The 22,844-nt window shown below is 40.5% G+C and overlaps 1 protein-coding gene across 4 annotated transcripts in view; it reads left to right on the forward strand.

Annotated features, from left to right (window-relative positions):
• FNIP2 (folliculin interacting protein 2) overlaps positions 1-22,844 on the forward strand; it is a 281,392-nt gene that overhangs the window by 129,767 nt on the left and 128,781 nt on the right. For 3 of the 4 annotated variants that reach the window (XM_053703784.1, XM_053703781.1, XM_053703783.1), the window contains exons 3-4: positions 11,147-11,287; positions 15,828-15,928. In XM_053703784.1, coding sequence (XP_053559759.1) covers positions 11,147-11,287; positions 15,828-15,928 — 242 coding nt within the window. The remainder of the gene's footprint in view (positions 1-11,146; positions 11,288-15,827; positions 15,929-22,844) is intronic. The other variant, XM_053703782.1, reaches the window with a different exon arrangement.

The following is a 22,844-nucleotide window of genomic DNA, read 5'->3' on the forward strand; positions in this document are numbered from 1 at the left end:
TTCGGGGGAAGCGTAAGGGGCAGAAGGCTACTTCGACTTCCCTATCTTTTTGGTTAAGGAGTGTCATCCGCTTAGCTTATGAGACAGTGGGACATCATCCTCCTCAGAGGATAGCGGCTCATTCCACTAGAGCAGTGGCTTCCTCTTGGGCCTTTAAGAACGAGGCCTCTATGGATCAGATTTGTAAGGCGGCTACCTGATTTGATATTTTTGCTTCAGCTGAAGCAGCTTTCGGGAGAAAAGTTTTGCAGGCTGTGGTGCCCTCAGAATAGGGTTCACCTCTTCCTTTTTGTTCCCTCCCGTTATTCATTCATTGTCCTCTGGAGCTTAGGTATAGTTTTCCAACAGTAAGGAATGAAGCCATGGACTCTCCCTATCTTAGGAAGGAAAACATAATTTATGCTTACCAGATAAATTCCTTTCCTTCCGGATAGGGAGAGTTCACAGGCCCCGCCTGTTTTTTCTTGTCTAAGGGTCGGCCCCCTATTATTTATCTTATTCTTCTGGCACTATTTATACCCATTTCTCCTACTTTTCCTTGTTCCCTCGGCAGAATGGCGGGGGTAATGAGGAAGTGGGATGGATATTTAAGCCTTTGGCTGGTGTGTCTTTGCCTCCTCCTGGTGGCCAGGTGTTTTATTTCTCAACAGGAATGAAGTCGTTGACTCTCCCTATCCGGAAGGAAAGGAATTTATCTGGTAAGCATAAATTGTTTTTTTTTTTTTTTTTTTACCTGCTAATTGGTTACTGGCTAATATGGACGTGGATAGAGGCACGCCTCTGCAAGAGTATGTCAAGATAGCTGGATAGAATATTTTTTGTTTGGTATTCCATTTAGTAAAAAAATAATAAAAAAAAACATTTTAAAAAGCTTTCTAAGTTTGTGCCTTTATACACATTTTATTATTATTATTATTATTATTTTTATTATTAATGTTATATCGTCTTTTGTTATAACCTAATGGTATCAGCTGCTCAACAAATGTGCGCCGTCTCTATTCTTGTTCTTTTATAAAGCTTGGATACATTGGTTATTTTTCCTAAATACCCTAATTATTTCTGGGTATTTGTGATAGCACAAAAAGATATGAAGAGAGCTTCAAGGGGAAATATAAATACAGTTGGCCTTCGGGTTACAACGGTTCAGTTTGCACCTTTAAAGAATAACAACCTTTTTTTTCAGAAAAGCATTGAGAAGCAGTGCATTGATTAAAATAGCCAGTAGGTGGAGCTGTCTGCTTGTGTTGCAGCAAAGATATGCAAGCCAAGCACACAAGCAGGCTTAGCTAGCTAGACCTGAGCTATGGAGCAGCTTTCAAAGGAACAAGATCTTCCTGTCTATAAATCAGTCCAGATTGGAATGCATAGAATGAACTGTTTCCAAAAAAATGTCTGTGTTGTGTGATTATTTTATTAGGTTTATAATGCGGTTTAGCAAATGTTTTTGTTCATCTGTGTTGTGTGATTATTTAATTAGGTTTATAATGCTGTTTAGCATTTAAAGTCTTCATTTGAAAGCTTTAAAAATAATGTATTAGGTGTTACTTAAGACAATTTTGAGAGGGGCCTGGAACCTAACTCCCTGACTTCCCATTGACTTACATTTATAAACTGGGTTTCAATTTACAACGGTTTCAATTTACAACGGTTTCGATTTACAACCATTCATTCTGGAACCTAACCCCGGTGTAAACTGAGGGCTACCTGGTTATATACATTACAGATTCCCTGATGCATATTAAATCATAAAAATAGGGCCTGAATTGTGGTGTCACTTTTCTGGCTGCTAGCAAGATATGTCAGCATTTAATATTTTTTAACCGTTCATAAATGTTTTTTACATTGAAGCATTTTTATAATGGACAACTTTGTTGCTTGTTGCCTCTTTGTATTTAATAGATATCTACCTACATCAGTATAAGAAGCACTAAAGCTGTGAGCTAGTTCAATTGTTTGTCTATTTCAACTGCCTAAAACTGAACAAATAAATTATTTAAGTTGTAAATTATATATCTAGGAAGTATTGGCTCCTTTCGCCTTACTCCATGCTTCTGGCTCCTAACTTGTTTTGCTGCTTAGTATTCTAAAGTTAAAGGGACATGAATCCCAAAATTTTTCTTTTATCATTCAGATATCGAATTTTAAACAACTTTCCAATTTTCTTCTGTTATCTAATTTGCTTCATTCTCTTGATATCATTTGTTGACGAAGCAGCAATGCACATGAACCAATAACACGAGGCATATATTTGCATCCACCAATTAGCAGCTCCTGAGACTACCTAGGTATCCTTTTCAACAAAGGATACCAAAAGATCAAATTGGATAATAGAGCATGCACTCCTAAATAAATTTCCGATTTACTTCTATCTGCCTTTAATATATACATATATTCTGTGACAAATTATGTATGTTAATACAAGAGTTAAGTTCCTGGTTGAACTTTAAAATGCTTGGATATTCTGAAATTAAACAATCCACAATCAAATAAAACAATCCACAATCAAATAATATGTTATATACAATTATATGTTATTTAATTATAATCTTTGATGTGTGGGAGTTTTTAAACTGCAAAACACCCGCATTGCAATAAACCCTATTAACCCCTAAACTGCAAAACACCCATATTGCAATAAACCTAATTAACCTATTAACGCCTAAACCGAAAACCCCCCACATCGCAATAAACCTAATTAACCTATTAACCCCTTAAACCACCAAAACCCACAACGCAAATAATTCAATTACTAAGCCCCCTAACCTAACACCCCCTAAATTAACCCAAATTACCTAAACTAAAAAAAAACTAAAGTTACAAAAAATAAAAAGCTACGATTTTAAAAAATAAAAAAGGCCAAGATTACAGAAAATAAAAAAAAACAAATTACCAAAGTTTAAAAAATGAAACCTAATCCCTATGAAAATAAAAAAGCCCCCCCAAAATAAAATCACTCCCTAATCTAAGAATAAACTACCAATAGCACTTAAAAGGGCCTTTTATAGGGCATTGCCCTAAATTTAACAGCTTTTAAGAAATAAACATACTAAGACCCCCTAACAGTAAACCCCACCCACCAAACCCCCCAAAATAAAAAGCCTAAACTATCCATTGCCCTAAAAGGTCATTTGTATGGGCATTTTGCTGTCCATCCCTAATCTTTTAAAAAAAAAAAACAAAAAAAACCCCCTAACACTAAAGCCCAAAATAGATACTCACGGGTCCTGAAGTCCGGCGGAGAAAGTCCTCTTCCATGCGGTGAAGTGTTTGTCCAAGCGACCAACATCTTCTTTCAAATGGAGACCTCTTCTTTCTTCATCCAGGACAGCGAAACTGAAGACCGGCGGCGGCGGAGCTATGGAGTGTGGAGGATCCTCTTTTTCCGGAAGAAGAGGATCCTCCACGCTCCATGGCTCCACCGTCGCTGGCCTTCAATTCCGCTGTCCTGGATGAAGAAAGAAGAGGTCCCCGCTTGGAAGAAGACTTCACCGCATGGAAGAGGAGCTTCTCCGTCAGACTTTAGGACCCGTGTGTATCTATATGGGGCTTTAGTGTTAGTTTCTCTTGTTAAGTGTATCCAGTCCACGGATCATCCATTACTTATGGAATATATTCTCCTTCCCAACAGGAAGCTGCAAGAGTCCACCCACAGCAAAGCTGCTATATAGCTCCTCCCCTAACTGCCATATTCAGTCATTCTCTTGCAAGCCTCAACATAGATAGGAGGTCGTGAGAGTCTGTGGTGCTTTCTACTTAGTTTATTCTTCAATCAAAAGTTTGTTATTTTTAAATGGCACCGGAGTGTGCTGTTTATCTCAGGCAGTATTTGGAAGAAGAATCTGCCTGCGTTTTTCTATGATCTTAGCAGACGTAACTAAGATCCATTTGCTGTTCTCACACATTCTGAGGAGTGAGGTACTTCAGAGGGGGAATGGCGTGCAGGTTTTCCTGCAGATAAGGTATGTGCAGTAAAATATTTTTCTAGGAATGGAATTGACTAAGAAAATACTGCTGATACCGAAGTAATGTAAGTAAAGCCTTAAATGCAGCGATAGCGACTGGTATCAGGCTTATTCAGTGGCGTCACTAGGGGGGGGCGGGGGGGGCGGGCCGCACCCGGGTGACACCCACCAGGGGGTGACACCAAAAAAAAAAAAAAAAAAAATTTTTTTTTTTTTTTTTTTTTTTACATTTTATTGAAATTCAAAGAAATACAATGTTGAGATGCATAGATTATTTTATTAGAGGCTGGCATTTGTGAACATTGGTGGGACTTGGGAAGATGTAGACACACAATTTTTTTGCCACTTGAGCCAGTGCTGCAATTTCAACAAATAGTTTTCCCGGCTACTTTTGCTTGTTTGTACTTTGCTTCTCCCCTGCCCAATTTCGCTATGAATGTTGTGGGCATGCCGTGGGGCTTGCAAAGTTGCGCTGCTAGCCTAAACCTGCCTGCCTATCTGTGCTCACTGCTCAGTGACATGTGGAGCAGTGGAGTCACTCACTGCTGTGCTGTCTCTCTAAACGGGAACTGGCAAATCATGAGGGGATGGCTAGCACCTGACCGCATGACTGTTTGACACTGTCTTTAAAATGAAGGAGCCACATATGATGCCCACCAGACCATTACGGTTACGGTACACTAAGTGCACACTGAACAGGTAGGAGGGCGGGCGGGGGTCTGGGGGTGGGCAGAGTGCAGAGGTGATTGGCCATAAGTGTTTGTGTGTGCATCTGAGTATTTTTTAAGTGTGTCTGAGTGTTTGTATGTGTGCTTGCCTGTGTTTTTGTGTGTGTCTGCTTTCTGGGGGGGGGGTGACACCATAACTTACCGCACCGGGTGACACCAACCCTAGTGACGCCACTGGGCTTATTAATAGAGATACATACTCTTATAAAAATGTGTTTTAAAACGTTTGCTGGCATGTTTAATCGTTTTTTAACATACATTGGTGATAACACTGTAATGTTGGTATAGCCTTAAATGCAGTAAAAGCGACTGGTATCAGGCTTATTAATAGAGATACATACTCTTGTAAAAATGTGTTTTAAAACGTTTGCTGGCATGTTTAATCGTTTTTTAACATATGTTTGGTGATAAAACTTATTGGGGCCTAAGTTTTTTCCACATGGCTGGCTTAAATTTTGCATAGAAACAGTTAACTGAAGCTTCCCTCTGTTGGCTGTGGCAGTTTGTTGTGTCTGTTTTTAAAAACGTCTATGTCGTTTTTTTTTTGATCTGTTTTTTGCATTAAGGGGTTAATCATCCATTTGCAAGTGGGTGCAATGCTCTGTTACCTTATTACATGTACTGTAAAAATTTCGTTTGTTTTACTGCCTTTTTTTCACTGTTTTTCAAATTTTGACAATTTGTTTCTCTTAAAGGCACAGTAACGTTTTATATATTTGCTTGTTAACTTGATTTAAAGTGTTTTCCAAGCTTACTAGTCTCATTATTAGTCTGTTCTAACATGTCTGACATAGAGGAAGCTCTGTGTTCATTATGTTTTAAAGCCATGGTGGAACCCCATCTTAGAATGTGTACCAGATGTACTGATTTCATGTTAAACAATAAAGATCATTTTTTGTCTTTAAAAACATTATCACCAGAGGATTCTGTCGTGGGGGTAGTTATGCCGACTAACTCTCCCCACGTGTCAGACCTTTTGACTCCCGCTTTAGGGACTCACGCTCAAATGGCGCCAAGTACATCAAGGGCACCCATAGCGTTTCTTTTACCAGGGGATTCTGTCGAGGGGAAAGTTATGCCGACTAACTCTCCCCACGTGTCAGACCCTTCGACTCCCGCTTCAGGGACTCACGCTCAAATGGCGCCAAGTACATCAAGGGCGCCCATAGCGTTTATTTTACAAGACATGGCAAAGGTGGTGAATAATATTCTGGCAGCAGTATTAGTCAGACTACCTGAAATTAAAGGAAAGCAGTTAGCTCTGGGGGTAGATACAGAGCATACAGACGCTTTAAGAACCATGTATGATACTACCTCACAATATGCTTAGTCTGTGGGTGATTTTTTTTTGACTCAGGGAAGATGATTTAACCTGATTCTGATATTTCTACATTTAAAATTTATGCTTGAGAACCTCCACTTGTTGCTCAGGGAGGCTTTGGCTGGTCTGAATGAATGTGTACAATCGCAGGGCCAGAGAAATTGTGTAGACTGGATAAATAATATGCAGTGCCGGTGTGTACTGATGTTTTTCCAATACCTAAAGAGGTTTACTAAATTTTTTTTAATAAGGAATGGGATAGACCAGGTGTTCCGTTCTCTTCCCCTCCTATTTTTTAGAAGAATGTTTTCTAATAGTTACCACCACACGGGACTTCTGGCAGACGGTTCCTAAGGTGGAGAGAAGAGTTTCTACTCTAGCTAAGCGTACCACTACCTCTGACGAGGACAGTTGTGCTTTTTAGATCCAATGGATAAAAAATGTTTATTCAACAGGGTTTTATCCTGCAGCCCCTTGCATACATTGCTTCTGTCACTGCTGCTGCAGCGTTCTGGGTTGAGTCTCTTGATGAGGCTTTACAGTTAAGCGACTCCATTGGATGAATATATTTGACAAGCTTATGCTAGCCAATTCCTTTGTTTTCTGATGCCTTGTTCATTTGACTAGACTAACGGCTAAGAATTCTGTTTTTTACTATACTGGCGCGCAGAGCGCTATGGCTTATATCATGGTCAGCTGTCGTGACTTTAATAAATAAGCTACTTAACTTCCCTTCAAGGGGCAGACCCTATTCGGGCCTGGTTTGAAGGAGATTATTGCTTATATCACTGGAGGAAAAGGTCATGCCCTTCCTCAGGATAGGTCTAAATCAAGGGCAAAAGTCTAATTTTCGTACCTTTTTAAAAACTTCAGGGCAGGTGTGGCATCCTCTTCCTCTAAGGCAAAACAAGAGGGAATTTTTGCTCAGTCCAAGGCGGTCTGGAGACAATCTGACCTGGAACAAAGATAAGCAGGCCAAGGAGCCTGCTGCTGCCTCTAAGGCAGCATGAAGGAACGGACCCCTATCCGGTAACGGATCCTATAGGGGGCAGACTTTCATTCTTCGCCCAGGCGTGGGCAAGAGATGCCCAGGATCCCTAGGCATTGGAATTTATATCCCAGAGATATCTTATGGATTTCAAAGATTCCCCCCCCAAAAAAGGGGAGATTTCGCCTTTCACAATTATCTGCAAACCAGATAAAGAAGGAGGCATTCTTACATTGTGTACGAGATCCATCCAGTTCCAAGAGAGGAACAGGGACAGAGTTTTTACTCAAATCTGTTTGTGGTTCCCAAGGAGAGGGAACCTTCAGACCTATTTTGGATCTAAAGATCTTAAACAAATTCCTCAGAATTCCGTCATTTAAGATGGAAACTATTCGTACCATCTTAACTATGATCCAGGAGAGTCAATAGAGGACTACAATGGATTTGAAGGATGCTTATCCTCACATTGTGATGCATAAAGATCACCATCGTTTTTCAGGTTTGCCTTTCTAGACAGGCATTACCAGTTTGTAGCTCTTTCCTTTGGGATATCTACAGCCCCAAGAATCTTTATGGAGGTTCTGATGTCGCTTTGGCGGTCCTTAGACCGCGGCGCATAGAAGTGGCCCCTTATTTAGACGACATCCTGATACAGGCGTCAAACATCCAAATTGCCCAGTCTCATACGGACGTAGTACTGGCATTTCTGAGATCACATGGGTGGAAAGTGAACAAGGAAAGAGTTCTCTATCCCCAATCTCAAGGGTTTCCCTCCTAGGGACTCTGATAGATTCTGTAGAAATGAAAATTTACCTGACGGAGTCCAGGTTGTCAAAGTTTCTAAATTTCTGCCGTGTTTTTTCATCCCATCCGCGCCCTTCGGTGGCTCAGAACATGAATGAAATCGGCTTAATGGTAGCGGCAAGGGACATAGTACCGTTTGCACGTCTACATTTCAGACCGCTGCAACTATGCATGCTCAGTCAGAGGAACGGGGATTACACAGATTTGTCCCCCTGTTAAACCTGGACCAAGAGACCAGAGATTCTCTTCTCTGGTGACTATGTCGGGTCCATCTGTCCAAGGGTATGACCTTCCGCAGGTCAGATGGGACAATTGTTACAATAGATGCCAGCCTTTTAGGTTGGGATGCAGTCTGGAACTCCCTGAAGGCTCAGGGATAGTGGACTTAGGAGGAGACCCTCCTTCTAATAAATATTCTGGAACTGGGAGTGATATTCCATGCTCTTCAGACTTGGCCTCAGTTAGCAACTCTGAGGTACATCATACTCAGTCGGACAATATACACGACTGTGGCTTACATCAGCCATCAAGGGGGAACAGAAGTTCCCTAGCGATGTTAGAAGTCTTACAATAATTCACTGGACAGAGACTCACTCTTGTCTATCAGCTATCCATATCCCAGGTGTTGAGAACTGGGAGGTGGATTTTCTAAGTCGTCAGACTTTTCTTCCGGGGGAGTGGGATTTCCTCCGGAGGTCAAGACCAAGCAGGAGAGGGCTTTGGTGTTTTTGACAGCGCCTGCGTAGCCACGCAGGACCTGGTATGCAGATCTGGTGGACATGTCATCCTTTCCATCACGGTCTCTGCTTCTGAGACAGTTCCCTCTACCTCAGGGTCCTTTCAACCATCTAAATAGAATCAATCTGAGATGGACTGCCTGGAGACTGAACGCTTAATGTTATCAAAGCATGGCTTCTCCGAGTCAGTCATTGATACCTTAATACAGACATGAAAGCCTGTCTCTAGGAAAATTGAACATAGATATGGTGTAAATATCTGATTGTTATGAATCCAAGGGTTACTCATGGAGTAAAGTCTGGATTCCCAGGATATTATCTTTTCTCCAAGATGTTTTTGAGAAAAGGGTTGTCAGCTAATTCCTTAAAAGGGGACAGATTTTTACTCTGTCTATTTTTTTGCACAAGCGTCTGGCAGGTATTCTAGACGTTCAGGCATTTGGTCAGGCTTTGGTTAGATCCAAGCCTGTGTTTAAAACTGTTGCTCCGCCATGGAGCTTAAACCTGATTCTTAAGGTTCTTCAAGAAGTTCCGTTTGAACCTTTTTTGTTCCATAGATATCAATCTTTATCTTGGAAAGTTCCTTTTGGGTAGCTAATTCCTCGACTCGTAGAGTCTCCAAGTTATCTGTGTTACAATGTGATTCTCCTTATCTGGTCCTTCGTACGGATAAGGTAGTCCTGCGTACCAACCTGGTTTTTTCCTAAGGTGGTATCTAACAAGTACATCACTCAAGAGATAGTTGTTCCATGCTTGTATCCTAATCCTTCCTCAAAGAAGGAACGTCTATTACACAATATTGGACGTGGTTTGTGCTTTAAAGTTTTACTTACAAGCTACTACAGTTTTCATCAAACGTTCACCTTGTTTGTTGTCTATTCTGGACAGAGGAGAGGTCAAAAGACTTCAGCAGCCTCTCTGTCTTTTTGGTTAAAAAGCATAATTCATTTAGCTTATGAGACTGCTGGACAACAGCCTCCTGAAGGGATTACAGCTCATTCTACTAGAGCTGTGGTTTTCACTTGGGCCTTTTTTAAATGTGGCTTCTGTTGAACAGATTTACAAGACGGAGTCTTGGTCTGCGCTTCATACTTTTCAAATTTAACAAATTTGATACCTTGCTTCTTCGGAGGCTATTTTTGGGAGAAAGGGTTTTTTACAGGCAGTGGTAACTTCCGTTTAAGTACCTGCCTTGTCCCTCCCATCATCCGTGTACTTTAGCTTTGGTATTGGTATTCCATAAGTAATGGATGATCCGTGGACTGGATACACTTAACAAGAGAAAACATAATTTATGCTTACCTGATAAATTTATTTCTCTTGTAGTGTATCCAGTCCACGGCCCGCCCTGTCACTTTAAGGCAGGTAATTTTTTCATTTGAACTACAGTCACCACTGCACCCTATGGTTTTTCCTTTCTCTGCATGTTTTCGGTCGAATGACTGAATATGGCAGTTAGGGGAGGAGCTATATAGCAGCTTTGCTGTGGGTGGACTCTTGCAGCTTCCTGTTGGGAAGGAGAATATATTCCATAAGTAATGGATGATCCGTGGACTGGATACACTACAAGAGAAATAAATTTATCAGGTAAGCATAAATTATGTTTTTTTGTTTTTTTTTAAGTTTTTTTTTTTTTTTTTAGATTAGGGATAAGCAGCAAAAGAGCTGAATGCCCTTTTAAGGGCAATGCCCATACAAATGCCCTTTTCAAGGCAATGGATAGTTTAGGTTTTTTAGTGTTAGGTTTTTTATTTTGGGGGGTTTGGTGGGTGGAGGGTTTTACTGTTAGGGGGTCTTAGTATGTTTAATTCTTAAAAGAGCTGTTAAATTTAGGGCAATGCCCTAAAAAAAGCCATTTTAAGGGCTATTGGTAGTTTATTCTTAGATTAGGGAGTGTTTTTATTTTGGGGGGCTTTTTTATTTTCATAGGGATTAGGTTTAATTTTTTAAACTTTGGTAATTTTGTTTATTTTCTGTAATATTATTTTTTTTTATTTTCTGTGATTTTAGCTTAATTTAAACTTAGGTTTAATTTTTGGGGGGTTAAACTTATGTTTATTTTTAAAATTATTACTTTTTTTTTATTTTTTATTTTTTTTTACATTAGTGATGGGCAGCAAAAGAGCTGATACAAATGCCCTTTCCTGGGCAATGAATAGTTTAGGGTTTTTAGTGTTAGGGTTATTTATTTAAGGGAGTTTGGTGGGTGGTGGGTTTTACTGTTAGGGGGGACTTAGAATTTTTTGTAACTGTAAAAGAGCTGTTTAACTTAGGGCAATGCCCTACAAAAAGCCCTTTTGAGGGCTATTGGTAGTTTAGCATTAGATTGGGGGTGTTTTTATTTGGTTGGGGCTTTTTATTTTCATATGGATTAGGTTTAGTTTTTTAATTTTTGATAATTTTGTTTATTTTTTCTGTAGTTCTATTTTTTTTTATTAACACATAGACTGCCCTCTGGGCAGGCTTATCAACTAGTGTTTGATAATTTAGTTTACAAATACTGCATCAAATGATTTTATGCTTCATATTACTGTTGTGTTATATCAGCATGACGTTTTGGTTCTCATTGGAATCTCCTGTTCTAATTTGCACCAACCCTTTTTCAGCAGAGGTCCAGTGAGGATTCCCTATCAAAAACCACTCCTAATTCTTGTCAGACCAGCAGCAGTGGTACCTGCACCATCTCTTCTCGTACTGCGTCATCTGGATATTCTCATCCTGCTAGAGAACCGCTGCCCAGATACCAGGTGTGTCCTGTAAATTGGTGTTTACCTAGAATCCATATAATGTTGTTGATACTCTGAGCCGCAAAATTATTGCAAGGATTGAGCATGGTTCACCTTGACGTGAATTAAATATAATATATGTTGTTTTTTTACATTTTCTAGTCTAAAAAGATATGTTGTGCCTCATTTAATAGACTTAATAAAAGTTCACTTTAGTTTGATTCTTTATGATAAGGAACATTAATTTTATGTATGCATAACATACATTGACAATTGAACTGTGCTTTGCAAAAAATTTAAAAACAAAATTTATTTTAACCCCTCAAGGACTGGGCATTTCAGACAAAAACTTCCCCAAAAGACCAGAACATTTTTGCCATCACTACATTTAAACAGAAGTAGAGCCTTTATTTAAATAGCTACCTATCAAAACTATATATATTATTTTTTTGTAAAAGTATTGATCTAGGCCCATTTTGGTATATGTCATGCCCCCATTTCACCGCCAAATGCGATCAAATAAAATAATTTAACTTTTTCACAATTTTAGGTTTCTCGCTGAAATTATTTACAAACCGCTTGTGAAATCATGGCACAAATGGTTGTAAATGCTTCTCTGGGATCCCCTTTGTTCAGAAATAGCAGACATATATGGCTTTGGCATTGCTTTTTGGTAATTAGAATGCCTCTAAATGCCGCTGTGCACCACACTTGTATTATGCCCAGCAGTGAAGGAGTTAATTAGGTAGCTTGTAGGGTTAATTTCAGCTTTAGTGTAGAGATCAGCCTCCCTCCCTGACCCCTCTCAAACGGCTCTCTTCCCTCCCCAAAGGTCACCCCCATCTTAATAAAAGGTGTTTTTGTTTTTTTTTTTTTAATCCCTGACCCCCCCCCCCCAAAAAAAAACAGCTCAATAACCCTCCTCACTCTACCTTTTTGCCACCATCTTAGATTCTGGCAGCTGTCTGCCAGTACACAGTTTGCTGCAAATTAAAAAAATAAAAAAAAAATTCTGTTTTCTGCCCCTCCTTCCCCCTCCTTTTTCATTCCCTGTAGTGTGGCGTAGCAGTCCCACCCGCCTCCCTCCTTATCCTCCCACCCACCAACGATCGGCACCACCGCTGTCCGATGCAGAGTGGCCCTCTCTGCATCGGTAGCTCTGCAAATCTATTTCTGCAGTGCCCCATGCAGAAATAGCGCAGTCTCGCTATTTTTAGCGAGATTGCGGCAGAGAGAAGCACAGGACTTCAGCGACGTACAGGGTACGTTGCTGGTCCTTAAGGGCATAATGTCCAGCGTCGTACAGGGTATGGAGCTGGTCATTAAGTGGTTAAATTACTTTTAAAACATTTTTTGCAAACAACAAAATCTTCAGGGTTTTGCTATTTCAGAGCAGCCCATGAATAAACCCCTTGAAAACTAACTTTAGTATTTTTTTTTTCCTACCGCCCTTTTTTTCTGTGTGCAGAGGCAGTAGGTTAATAAAAGTACATAGCTTTTAGCGGGGTCAGGCAAACAGGCCCTTTATTAAAGGGATAGTAGAAATGTTGTTGTTTTTTTTTTTATATAAAAAAAAATTCTTATGCCCCCCTTGCAGAGGCCTTACTAGATCTAACTGGGCCACACACAAACACCTCTGTACACACATACACCTCTGTACACACATACAAGTTTACATACACACACACAAACACCTCTGTACACACAAACACCTCTGTGTGTGTGTGTATGTACACTTGTATGTGTGTACAGAGGTGTTTGTGTGTGTGTGTGTGTGTATGTACGCTTGTATGTGTGTACAGAGGTGTTTGTGTATGTAAACTTGTATGTGTGTACAGAGGTGTTTGTGTATACAGAGGTGTTTGTACACACATAGGTGTTTGTACACACATACACGTTAACATATACATACACGTGTACATACACACACAAACACCTCTGTACACACATACAAGTTTACATACACAGACAAACGCCTCTGTACACACATACAAGCGTACATACACATACATACACAAACCTCTCTTTACACACATACAAGCGTACACACACATTATAGCCTGGTCCTCTGGGAAAATAAGCTTAGCAGAGGTTAGTGCTGCCTAATAAATGATTCAGACATATTGATATTGTTGTTAAAACCTCAGGAACCAGGGCAGGATGTAATTTTGCATGTATGTACTCTTAGAAAATATATTTGGCAAGTCCTTTCAAAATCACTTAAAATAAAAATATCATCAAAGGAAGCCCCTTTATAGATTTAATGTGTAAGATGCTGTTAGGCTACTAAGTATTTGTGTGTTAGAATAAAGTGAATGACACACATTTTTGAAACCAAGTTCTAACAGGTTATGTGAGTAGATGAGTAACAAGGTTTTTTTTCATCCATTCAACTAGCACATACTAATCCAAAGATATGAGTGAGAGCTTTACAGCTTTACACCCCTACACCTCAGGTGCCAGCTGCACTCAATTTAGCTTTTCTTTCATGTAATTAGCAAGAGTCCATGAGCTAGTGACGTATGGGATATACATTCCTACCAGGAGGGGCAAAGTTTCCCAAACCTCAAAATGCCTATAAATACACCCCTCACCACACCCACAATTCAGTTTTACAAACTTTGCCTCCGATGGAGGTGGTGAAGTAAGTTTGTGCTAGATTCTACGTTGATATGCGCTCCGCAGCAAGTTGGAGCCCGGTTTTCCTCTCAGCGTGCAGTGATCCGCCTCAGAGAATTACAGCTCATTCTACTAGGTCAGTTTCTACTTCCTGGGCGTTTAGGAATGAAGCTTCGGTTGACCAGATTTGCAAAGCAGCAACTTGGTCCTCTTTGCATACTTTTACTAAATTCTACCATTTTGATGTATTTTCTTCTTCTGAAGCAGTTTTTGGTAGAAAAGTACTTCAGGCAGCGGTTTCAGTTTGAATCTTCTGCTTATGTTTTTCGTTAAACTTTTATTTTGGGTGTGGATTATTTTCAGCAGGAATTGGCTGTCTTTATTTTATCCCTCCCTCTCTAGTGACTCTTGCGTGGAAAGATCCACATCTTGGGTAGTCATTATCCCATACGTCACTAGCTCATGGACTCTTGCTAATTACATGAAAGAAAACATAATTTATGTAAGAACTTACCTGATAAATTCATTTCTTTCATATTAGCAAGAGTCCATGAGGCCCACCCTTTTTTGTGGTGGTTATGATTTTGTATAAAGCACAATTTATTCCAATTCCTTATTTTATATGCTTTCGCACTTTTTTATCACCCCACTTCTTGGCTATTCGTTAAACTGAATTGTGGGTGTGGTGAGGGGTGTATTTATAGGCATTTTGAGGTTTGGGAAACTTTGCCCCTCCTGGTAGGAATGTATATCCCATACGTCACTAGCTCATGGACTCTTGCTAATATGAAAGAAATGAATTTATCAGGTAAGTTCTTACATAAATTATGGGTTTTTTTTTTACGACACACAAGCACTTGCGCGCACAAACACATATGCACACACACACAAAAGGGAATTGATGCACAGCCTAGCAAACAGCGTTAACAAACACTACAACACTAAGAAAATCACTTGCCACTGCAAACTGCTTGCTTTCTGTGCAGAGCTTTCTGCCTTGTTCTCCTAGGTGTTTTTCAATCACCACAAGTTTATTGACCTTTAGTGGTGATTAGAAAAACTGCAGCCCTGTAAACAAGCTGCTCTGAAATGTGATTCTGCTTGAGCCGCAATAGCCCCCCTAAAAGGACAGGCCCGGTAGCAGTGCAGACCCCTGTGGTTACACCCCTGTCTAAATTAACTCAGTAAGTGATTAAAGGGCCACTAAACCCAAAATCTTTCTTTCATGATTCAGATAGAGAATAGAAATTTAAACAACATTACAATTTACTTCTATTATTTATTTTGCTTATTTTTTTAGATATCCTTAGTTGAAGAAAAAGCAATGCACATGGTGAACCAATCACACAAGGCTTCTATGTGCAGCAACCAATCAGCAGCTACTGAGCATATCTAGATATGCTTTTCAGCAAATAATATCAAGAGAATAAAACAAATTAGATACTATAAGTAAATTAGAAAGATGTTTAAAACTGCATTCTCTTTCTAAATCATGAAAGAAAAAATGTGGGTTTCATGTGCCTTTAATGATAGAAGGGAGTGGAAACATGGTTACTTCCTGAAAGGAACTACGAGAGTTCATATTAATAAAAACAAGTCTTCATAAAGATATAAAAAATTATCAGCAATGATTGTAATGTTATATCACTTACTGATATCAAGTTTAACTCCCATTGGTCAGATCCATCACCATATAGGTAAATACATTAGAGAGCTTTATAGGAGAGTTCTGATTACATAGTAATAAGGCTTCTATTAGTAATACTCAGATATGTTATTCCATGGGAAGAAAATATCTGGTAATCACAAGGTATTTGCTGTCCTTTTATGTATGCAGTACGTTACTTGAAAAGGCAGGCTAAATAACGTAAATTAAAAAATGTACGTATTAAATAAGTGTCCCTTTTATTTTTATAACAAGTGACTTGTATGTATTTTGCAGTACACAAAACCTGCCTCTGATGTCAATATGCTGGGAGAGATGATGTTTGGCTCTGTGGCAATGAGTTACAAAGGTTCTACATTAAAAATTCATTTTATCCGGTAAGTTTTAGCTAAAGTCTTTAAATGTTTTTAAAATGTGCCTGTAAAATAATAAAAAAAAGTTAAAATATATTGGATCACAGAAAATGCAAAGTTTTATGGGAACTGAATCCGATTTCACCTCCCATCCGTTTGCGAGGCATCACGGCACCAGCAATTTCCTCCTTCCTACTTGCTATGAGGAGTGAAGATTGATCATTTTAAGAGCTGTGCCTTGAGGAAGTTGCTTTAAAATCTTTGAGGGGAAAAAAAAATGTCAATAATTTTAGCATGTTGTGTGGAACAGTTGCTTTTAGTACATTCATCTCATGTGGTCACAGCGCACGCACAAAAAGCAGATTTGTTAAATAATCTGAAATTGTTCCTCTGTACTTTATCTGCCTCTGTGTAGTTGAAGATATTTAATACACATCTGGAGTGAGTCCTTGTGCTATGTGATAGAGCAGTGCTTGCACCATAAAGTTATGGTATTTTGTGTAAAAAATGTTTTTGTTCTTTTTAAAAAGATCCCTTTTCTCGCTATGTGTATAACCTTGTGCCCTGCCCAAATTAGGGTACTGCCAGTGATTGGAGCATACATACATATTCCACTCTTGATTGGCTAACAAGCTGTATAACACAGAATCATGCCAGATGACTTTTAAAAGATATTTAAAGGGACATTAAACACTAAATGCATTTCATGCACCTACCTCCAATTATGGGTGCCACCATTTTGGAACCTAGGTTTCACTGCAGGTATCTGAAGGAGAGTTGCTGCAAATGTGCAAATACATCAGCAGTGGAATATGGTGATACCTAGGTTTCAACATGGTGACATCCATGACAAGAGGGAGATAGGGAATAACCTCAATGCTATGCTTATATGTATTGCGTGTTTAATATCCATTTAACTCCTTAGCAAACATTGCACACATTTTATTATTATTATTATTATACTTTATTTATGAAGCGCCATCATATTCCGCAGTGCTGTCCATGGATACAGATAATTTAAATAAAACAATAGTATAAAACTTCTAAGACTAAGAGACAGGACAGAATTTACAAACACATACAGGAGGAATTTGTTTAAAATAAGTATTTCTCCAACATAGGTGTGTCCGGTCCACGGCGTCATCCTTACTTGTGGGATATTCTCTTCCCCAACAGGAAATGGCAAAGAGCCCAGCAAAGCTGGTCACATGATCCCTCCTAGGCTCCGCCTTCCCCAGTCATTCTCTTTGCCGTTGTACAGGCAACATCTCCACGGAGATGGCTTAGAGTTTTTTGGTGTTTAACTGTAGTTTTTATTATTCAATCAAGAGTTTGTTATTTTAAAATAGTGCTGGTATGTACTATTTACTCTGAAACAGAAAGGTGATGAAGATTTCTGTTTGTAAGAGGAAAATGATTTTAGCAACCGTTACTAAAATCGATGGCTGTTTCAACACAGGACTGTTGAGAGGAATTAACTTCAGTTGGGGGAAACAGTGAGCAGACTTTTGCTGCTTGAGGTATGACACATTTCTAACAAGACGATGTAATGCTGGAAGCTGTCATTTTCCCTATGGGATCCGGTAAGCCATTTTTATTACATAAAAAAAAAAGGGCTTCACAAGGGCTTTTAAGACTGTAGACATTTTCTGGGCTAAAACGATTGATATATAAACATATTTTATACTTCATAGCTTTGAGGAATTATTTTATTCTTGGGAATTATGTAAAATAACCGGCAGGCACTGTATTGGACACCTTATCCTCTAGGGGCTTTCCCTAATCATAGGCAGAGCCTCATTTTCGCGTCTCTATTGCGCACTTGTTTTTAGGAAGCATGACATGCAGATGCATGTGTGAGGAGCTCTGATACACAGAAAAGACTTTCTGAAGGCGTCATTTGGTATCGTATTCCCCTTTGGGCTTGGTTGGGTCTCAGCAAAGCAGATACCAGGGACTGTAAAGGGGTTAAATATAAAAACGGCTCCGGTTCCGTTATTTTAAGAGTTAAAGCTTTCAAATTTGGTGTGCAATACTTTTAAGGCTTTAAGACACTGTGGTGAAATTTTGGTGAATTTTGAACAATTCCTTCATACTTTTTCACATTTGCAGTAATAAAGTGTGTTCAGTTTAAAATTTAAAGTGACAGTAACGGTTTTATTTTAAAACGTTTTTTGTACTTTGTTATCAAGTTTATGCCTGTTTAACATGTCTGAACTACCAGATAGACTGTGTTCTGTATGTGGGGAAGCCAAGGTTCCTTCTCATTTAAATAGATGTGATTTATGTGACACAAAATTTAGAGAAAATGATGCCCAAGATGATTCCTCAAGTGAGGGGAGTAAGCATGGTACTGCATCATCCCCTCCTTCGTCTACACCAGTCTTGCCCACACAGGAGGCCCCTAGTACATCTAGTGCGCCAATACTCCTTACTATGCAACAATTAACGGCTGTAATGGATAATTCTATCAAAAACATTTTAGCCAAAATGCCCACTTATCAGCGAAAGCGCGACTGCTCTGTTTTAGAAAATACTGAAGAGCATGAGGACGCTGATGATATTGGTTCTGAAGGGCCCCTACACCAGTCTGAGGGGGCCAGGGAGGTTTTGTCTGAGGGAGAAATTTTAGATTCAGGGAAAATTTCTCAACAAGCTGAACCTGATGTGATTACATTTAAATTTAAATTGGAACATCTCCGCGCCCTGCTTAAGGAGGTGTTATCTACTCTGGATGATTGTGAGGATTTGGTCATTCCAGAGAAATTATGTAAAATGGACAAGTTCCTAGAGGTCCCGGGGCCCCCCGAAGCTTTTCCTATACCCAAGCGGGTGGCGGACATTGTAAATAAAGAATGGGAAAGGCCCGGCATACCTTTCGTCCCTCCCCCTATATTTAAGAAATTGTTTCCTATGGTCGACCCCAGAAAGGACTTATGGCAGACAGTCCCCAAGGTCGAGGGGGCGGTTTCTACTCTAAACAAACGCACCACTATACCCATAGAAGATAGTTGTGCTTTCAAAGATCCTATGGATAAAAAATTAGAGGGTTTGCTTAAAAAGATGTTTGTTCAGCAAGGTTACCTTCTACAACCAATTTCATGCATTGTTCCTGTCACTACAGCAGCGTGTTTCTGGTTCGATGAACTAGAAAAGGCGCTCAATAAAGATTCTTCTTATGAGGAGATTTTGGACAGAATTCATGCTCTCAAATTGGCTAACTCTTTCACCCTAGACGCCACTTTGCAATTGGCTAGATTAGCGGCGAAAAATTCTGGGTTTGCTATTGTGGCGCGCAGAGCGCTTTGGCTAAAATCTTGGTCAGCGGATGCGTCTTCCAAGAACAAATTGCTTAACATTCCTTTCAAGGGGAAAACGCTGTTTGGCCCTGACTTGAAAGAGATTATTTCTGATATCACTGGGGGCAAGGGCCACGCCCTTCCTCAGGATAGGTCTTTCAAGGCCAAAAATAAACCTAATTTTCGTCCCTTTCGCAGAAACGGACCAGCCCCAAGTGCTACGTCCTCTAAGCAAGAGGGTAATACTTCTCAAGCCAAGCCAGCCTGGAGGCCAATGCAAGGCTGGAACAAAGGAAAGCAGGCCAAGAAACCTGCCACTGCTACCAAGACAGCATGAGATGTTGGCCCCCGATCCGGGACCGGATCTGGTGGGGGGCAGACTCTCTCTCTTCGCTCAGGCTTGGGCAAGAGATGTTCTGGATCCTTGGGCGCTAGAAATAGTCTCCCAAGGTTATCTTCTGGAATTCAAGGGGCTTCCCCCAAGGGGGAGGTTCCACAGGTCTCAATTGTCTTCAGACCACATAAAAAAACAGGCATTCTTACATTGTGTAGAAGACCTGTTAAAAATGGGAGTGATTCATCCTGTTCCATTAGGAGAACAAGGGATGGGGTTCTACTCCAATCTGTTCGTAGTTCCCAAAAAAGAGGGAACATTCAGACCAATCTTAGATCTCAAGATCCTAAACAAGTTTCTCAAGGTTCCATCGTTCAAAATGGAAACCATTCGAACAATTCTTCCTTCCATCCAGGAAGGTCAATTCATGACCACGGTGGATTTAAAGGATGCGTATCTACATATTCCTATCCACAAGGAACATCATCGGTTCCTAAGGTTCGCATTCCTGGACAAGCATTACCAGTTTGTGGCACTTCCGTTCGGATTAGCCACTGCTCCAAGAATTTTCACAAAGGTACTAGGGTCCCTTCTAGCGGTGCTAAGACCAAGGGGCATTGCAGTAGTACCTTACTTGGACGACATTCTGATTCAAGCGTCGTCCCTTCCACAAGCAAAGGCTCACACGGACATTGTCCTGGCCTTTCTCAGATCTCACGGGTGGAAAGTGAACGTAGAAAAAAGTTCTCTATCTCAGTCAACAAGGGTTCCCTTCTTGGGAACAATAATAGACTCCTTAGAAATGAGGATTTTTCTGACAGAGGCCAGAAAATCAAAACTTCTAAACTCTTGTCAAGTACTTCATTCTGTTCCTCTTCCTTCCATAGCGCAGTGCATGGAAGTAATAGGTTTGATGGTAGCGGCAATGGACATAGTTCCTTTTGCGCAAATTCATCTAAGACCATTACAACTGTGCATGCTCAGTCAGTGGAATGGGGATTATACAGACTTGTCTCCGACGATACAAGTAGATCAGAGGACCAGAGATTCACTCCGTTGGTGGCTGTCCCTGGACAACCTGTCACAGGGGATGAGCTTCCGCAGACCAGAGTGGGTCATTGTCACGACCGACGCCAGTCTGGTGGGCTGGGGCGCGGTCTGGGGACCCCTGAAAGCTCAGGGTCTTTGGTCTCGGGAAGAATCTCTTCTCCCGATAAATATTCTGGAACTGAGAGCGATATTCAATGCTCTCAAGGCTTGGCCTCAGCTAGCAAAGGCCAAATTCATACGGTTTCAATCAGACAACATGACGACTGTTGCATACATCAACCATCAGGGGGGAACAAGGAGTTCCCTGGCGATGGAAGAAGTGACCAAAATCATTCAATGGGCGGAGACTCACTCCTGCCACTTGTCTGCAATCCACATCCCAGGAGTGGAAAATTGGGAAGCGGATTTTCTGAGTCGTCAGACATTTCATCCGGGGGAGTGGGAACTCCATCCGGAAATCTTTGCCCAAATTACTCAGTTGTGGGGCATTCCAGACATGGATCTGATGGCCTCTCGTCAGAACTTCAAGGTTCCTTGCTACGGGTCCAGATCCAGGGATCCCAAGGTGACTCTAGTAGATGCACTAGTAGCACCTTGGACCTTCAAACTAGCTTATGTATTCCCGCCGTTTCCTCTCATCCCCAGGCTGGTAGCCAGGATCAATCAGGAGAGGGCGTCGGTGATCTTGATAGCTCCTGCGTGGCCACACAGGACTTGGTATGCAGACCTGGTGAATATGTCATCGGCTCCACCATGGAAGCTACCTTTGAGACGGGACCTTCTTGTTCAAGGTCCGTTCGAACATCCGAATCTGGTCTCACTCCAACTGACTGCCTGGAGATTGAACGCTTGATCTTATCAAAGCGAGGGTTCTCAGATTCTGTCATTGATACTCTTGTTCAGGCCAGAAAGCCTGTAACTAGAAAAATCTACCACAAAATATGGAAAAAATATATCTGTTGGTGTGAATCTAAAGGATTCCCTTGGGACAAGATAAAAATTCCTAAGATTCTATCCTTTCTTCAAGAAGGTTTGGAGAAAGGATTATCTGCAAGTTCTTTGAAGGGACAGATTTCTGCCTTATCTGTGTTACTTCACAAAAAGCTGGCAGCTGTGCCAGATGTTCAAGCCTTTGTTCAGGCTCTAGTTAGAATCAAGCCTGTTTACAAACCTTTGACTCCTCCTTGGAGTCTCAATTTAGTTCTTTCAGTTCTTCAGGGGGTTCCGTTTGAACCCTTACATTCCGTTGATATTAAGTTGTTATCTTGGAAAGTTTTGTTTTTGGTTGCAATTTCTTCTGCTAGAAGAGTTTCAGAATTATCTGCTCTGCAGTGTTCTCCTCCTTATCTGGTGTTCCATGCAGATAAGGTGGTTTTGCGTACTAAACCTGGTTTTCTTCCGAAAGTTGTTTCTAACAAAAACATTAACCAGGAGATAGTCGTGCCTTCTTTGTGTCCGAATCCAGTTTCAAAGAAGGAACGTTTGTTGCACAATTTGGATGTAGTTCGTGCTTTAAAATTCTATTTAGATGCTACAAAGGATTTTAGACAAACATCTTCCTTGTTTGTTGTTTATTCTGGTAAAAGGAGAGGTCAAAAAGCAACTTCTACCTCTCTCTCCTTTTGGCTTAAAAGCATCATCAGATTGGCTTACGAGACTGCCGGACGGCAGCCTCCTGAAAGAATCACAGCTCATTCCACTTGGGCTGTGGCTTCCACATGGGCCTTCAAGAACGAGGCTTCTGTTGATCAGATATGTAAGGCAGCGACTTGGTCTTCACTGCACACTTTTACTAAATTTTACAAATTTGATACTTTTGCTTCTTCTGAGGCTATTTTTGGGAGAAACGTTTTGCAAGCCGTGGTGCCTTCCATCTAGGTGACCTGATTTGCTCCCTCCCTTCATCCGTGTCCTAAAGCTTTGGTATTGGTTCCCACAAGTAAGGATGACGCCGTGGACCGGACACACCTATGTTGGAGAAAACAGAATTTATGTTTACCTGATAAATTACTTTCTCCAACGGTGTGTCCGGTCCACGGCCCGCCCTGGTTTTTTAATCAGGTCTGATAATTTATTTTCTTTAACTACAGTCACCACGGTATCATATGATTTCTCCTATGCAAATATTCCTCCTTTACGTCGGTCGAATGACTGGGGAAGGCGGAGACTAGGAGGGATCATGTGACCAGCTTTGCTGGGCTCTTTGCCATTTCCTGTTGGAGAAGAGAATATCCCACAAGTAAGGATGACGCCGTGG

This window comes from Bombina bombina, chromosome 2, assembly GCF_027579735.1.
Source record: "Bombina bombina isolate aBomBom1 chromosome 2, aBomBom1.pri, whole genome shotgun sequence".
NCBI classification, from domain to species: Eukaryota; Metazoa; Chordata; class Amphibia; order Anura; family Bombinatoridae; genus Bombina; species Bombina bombina.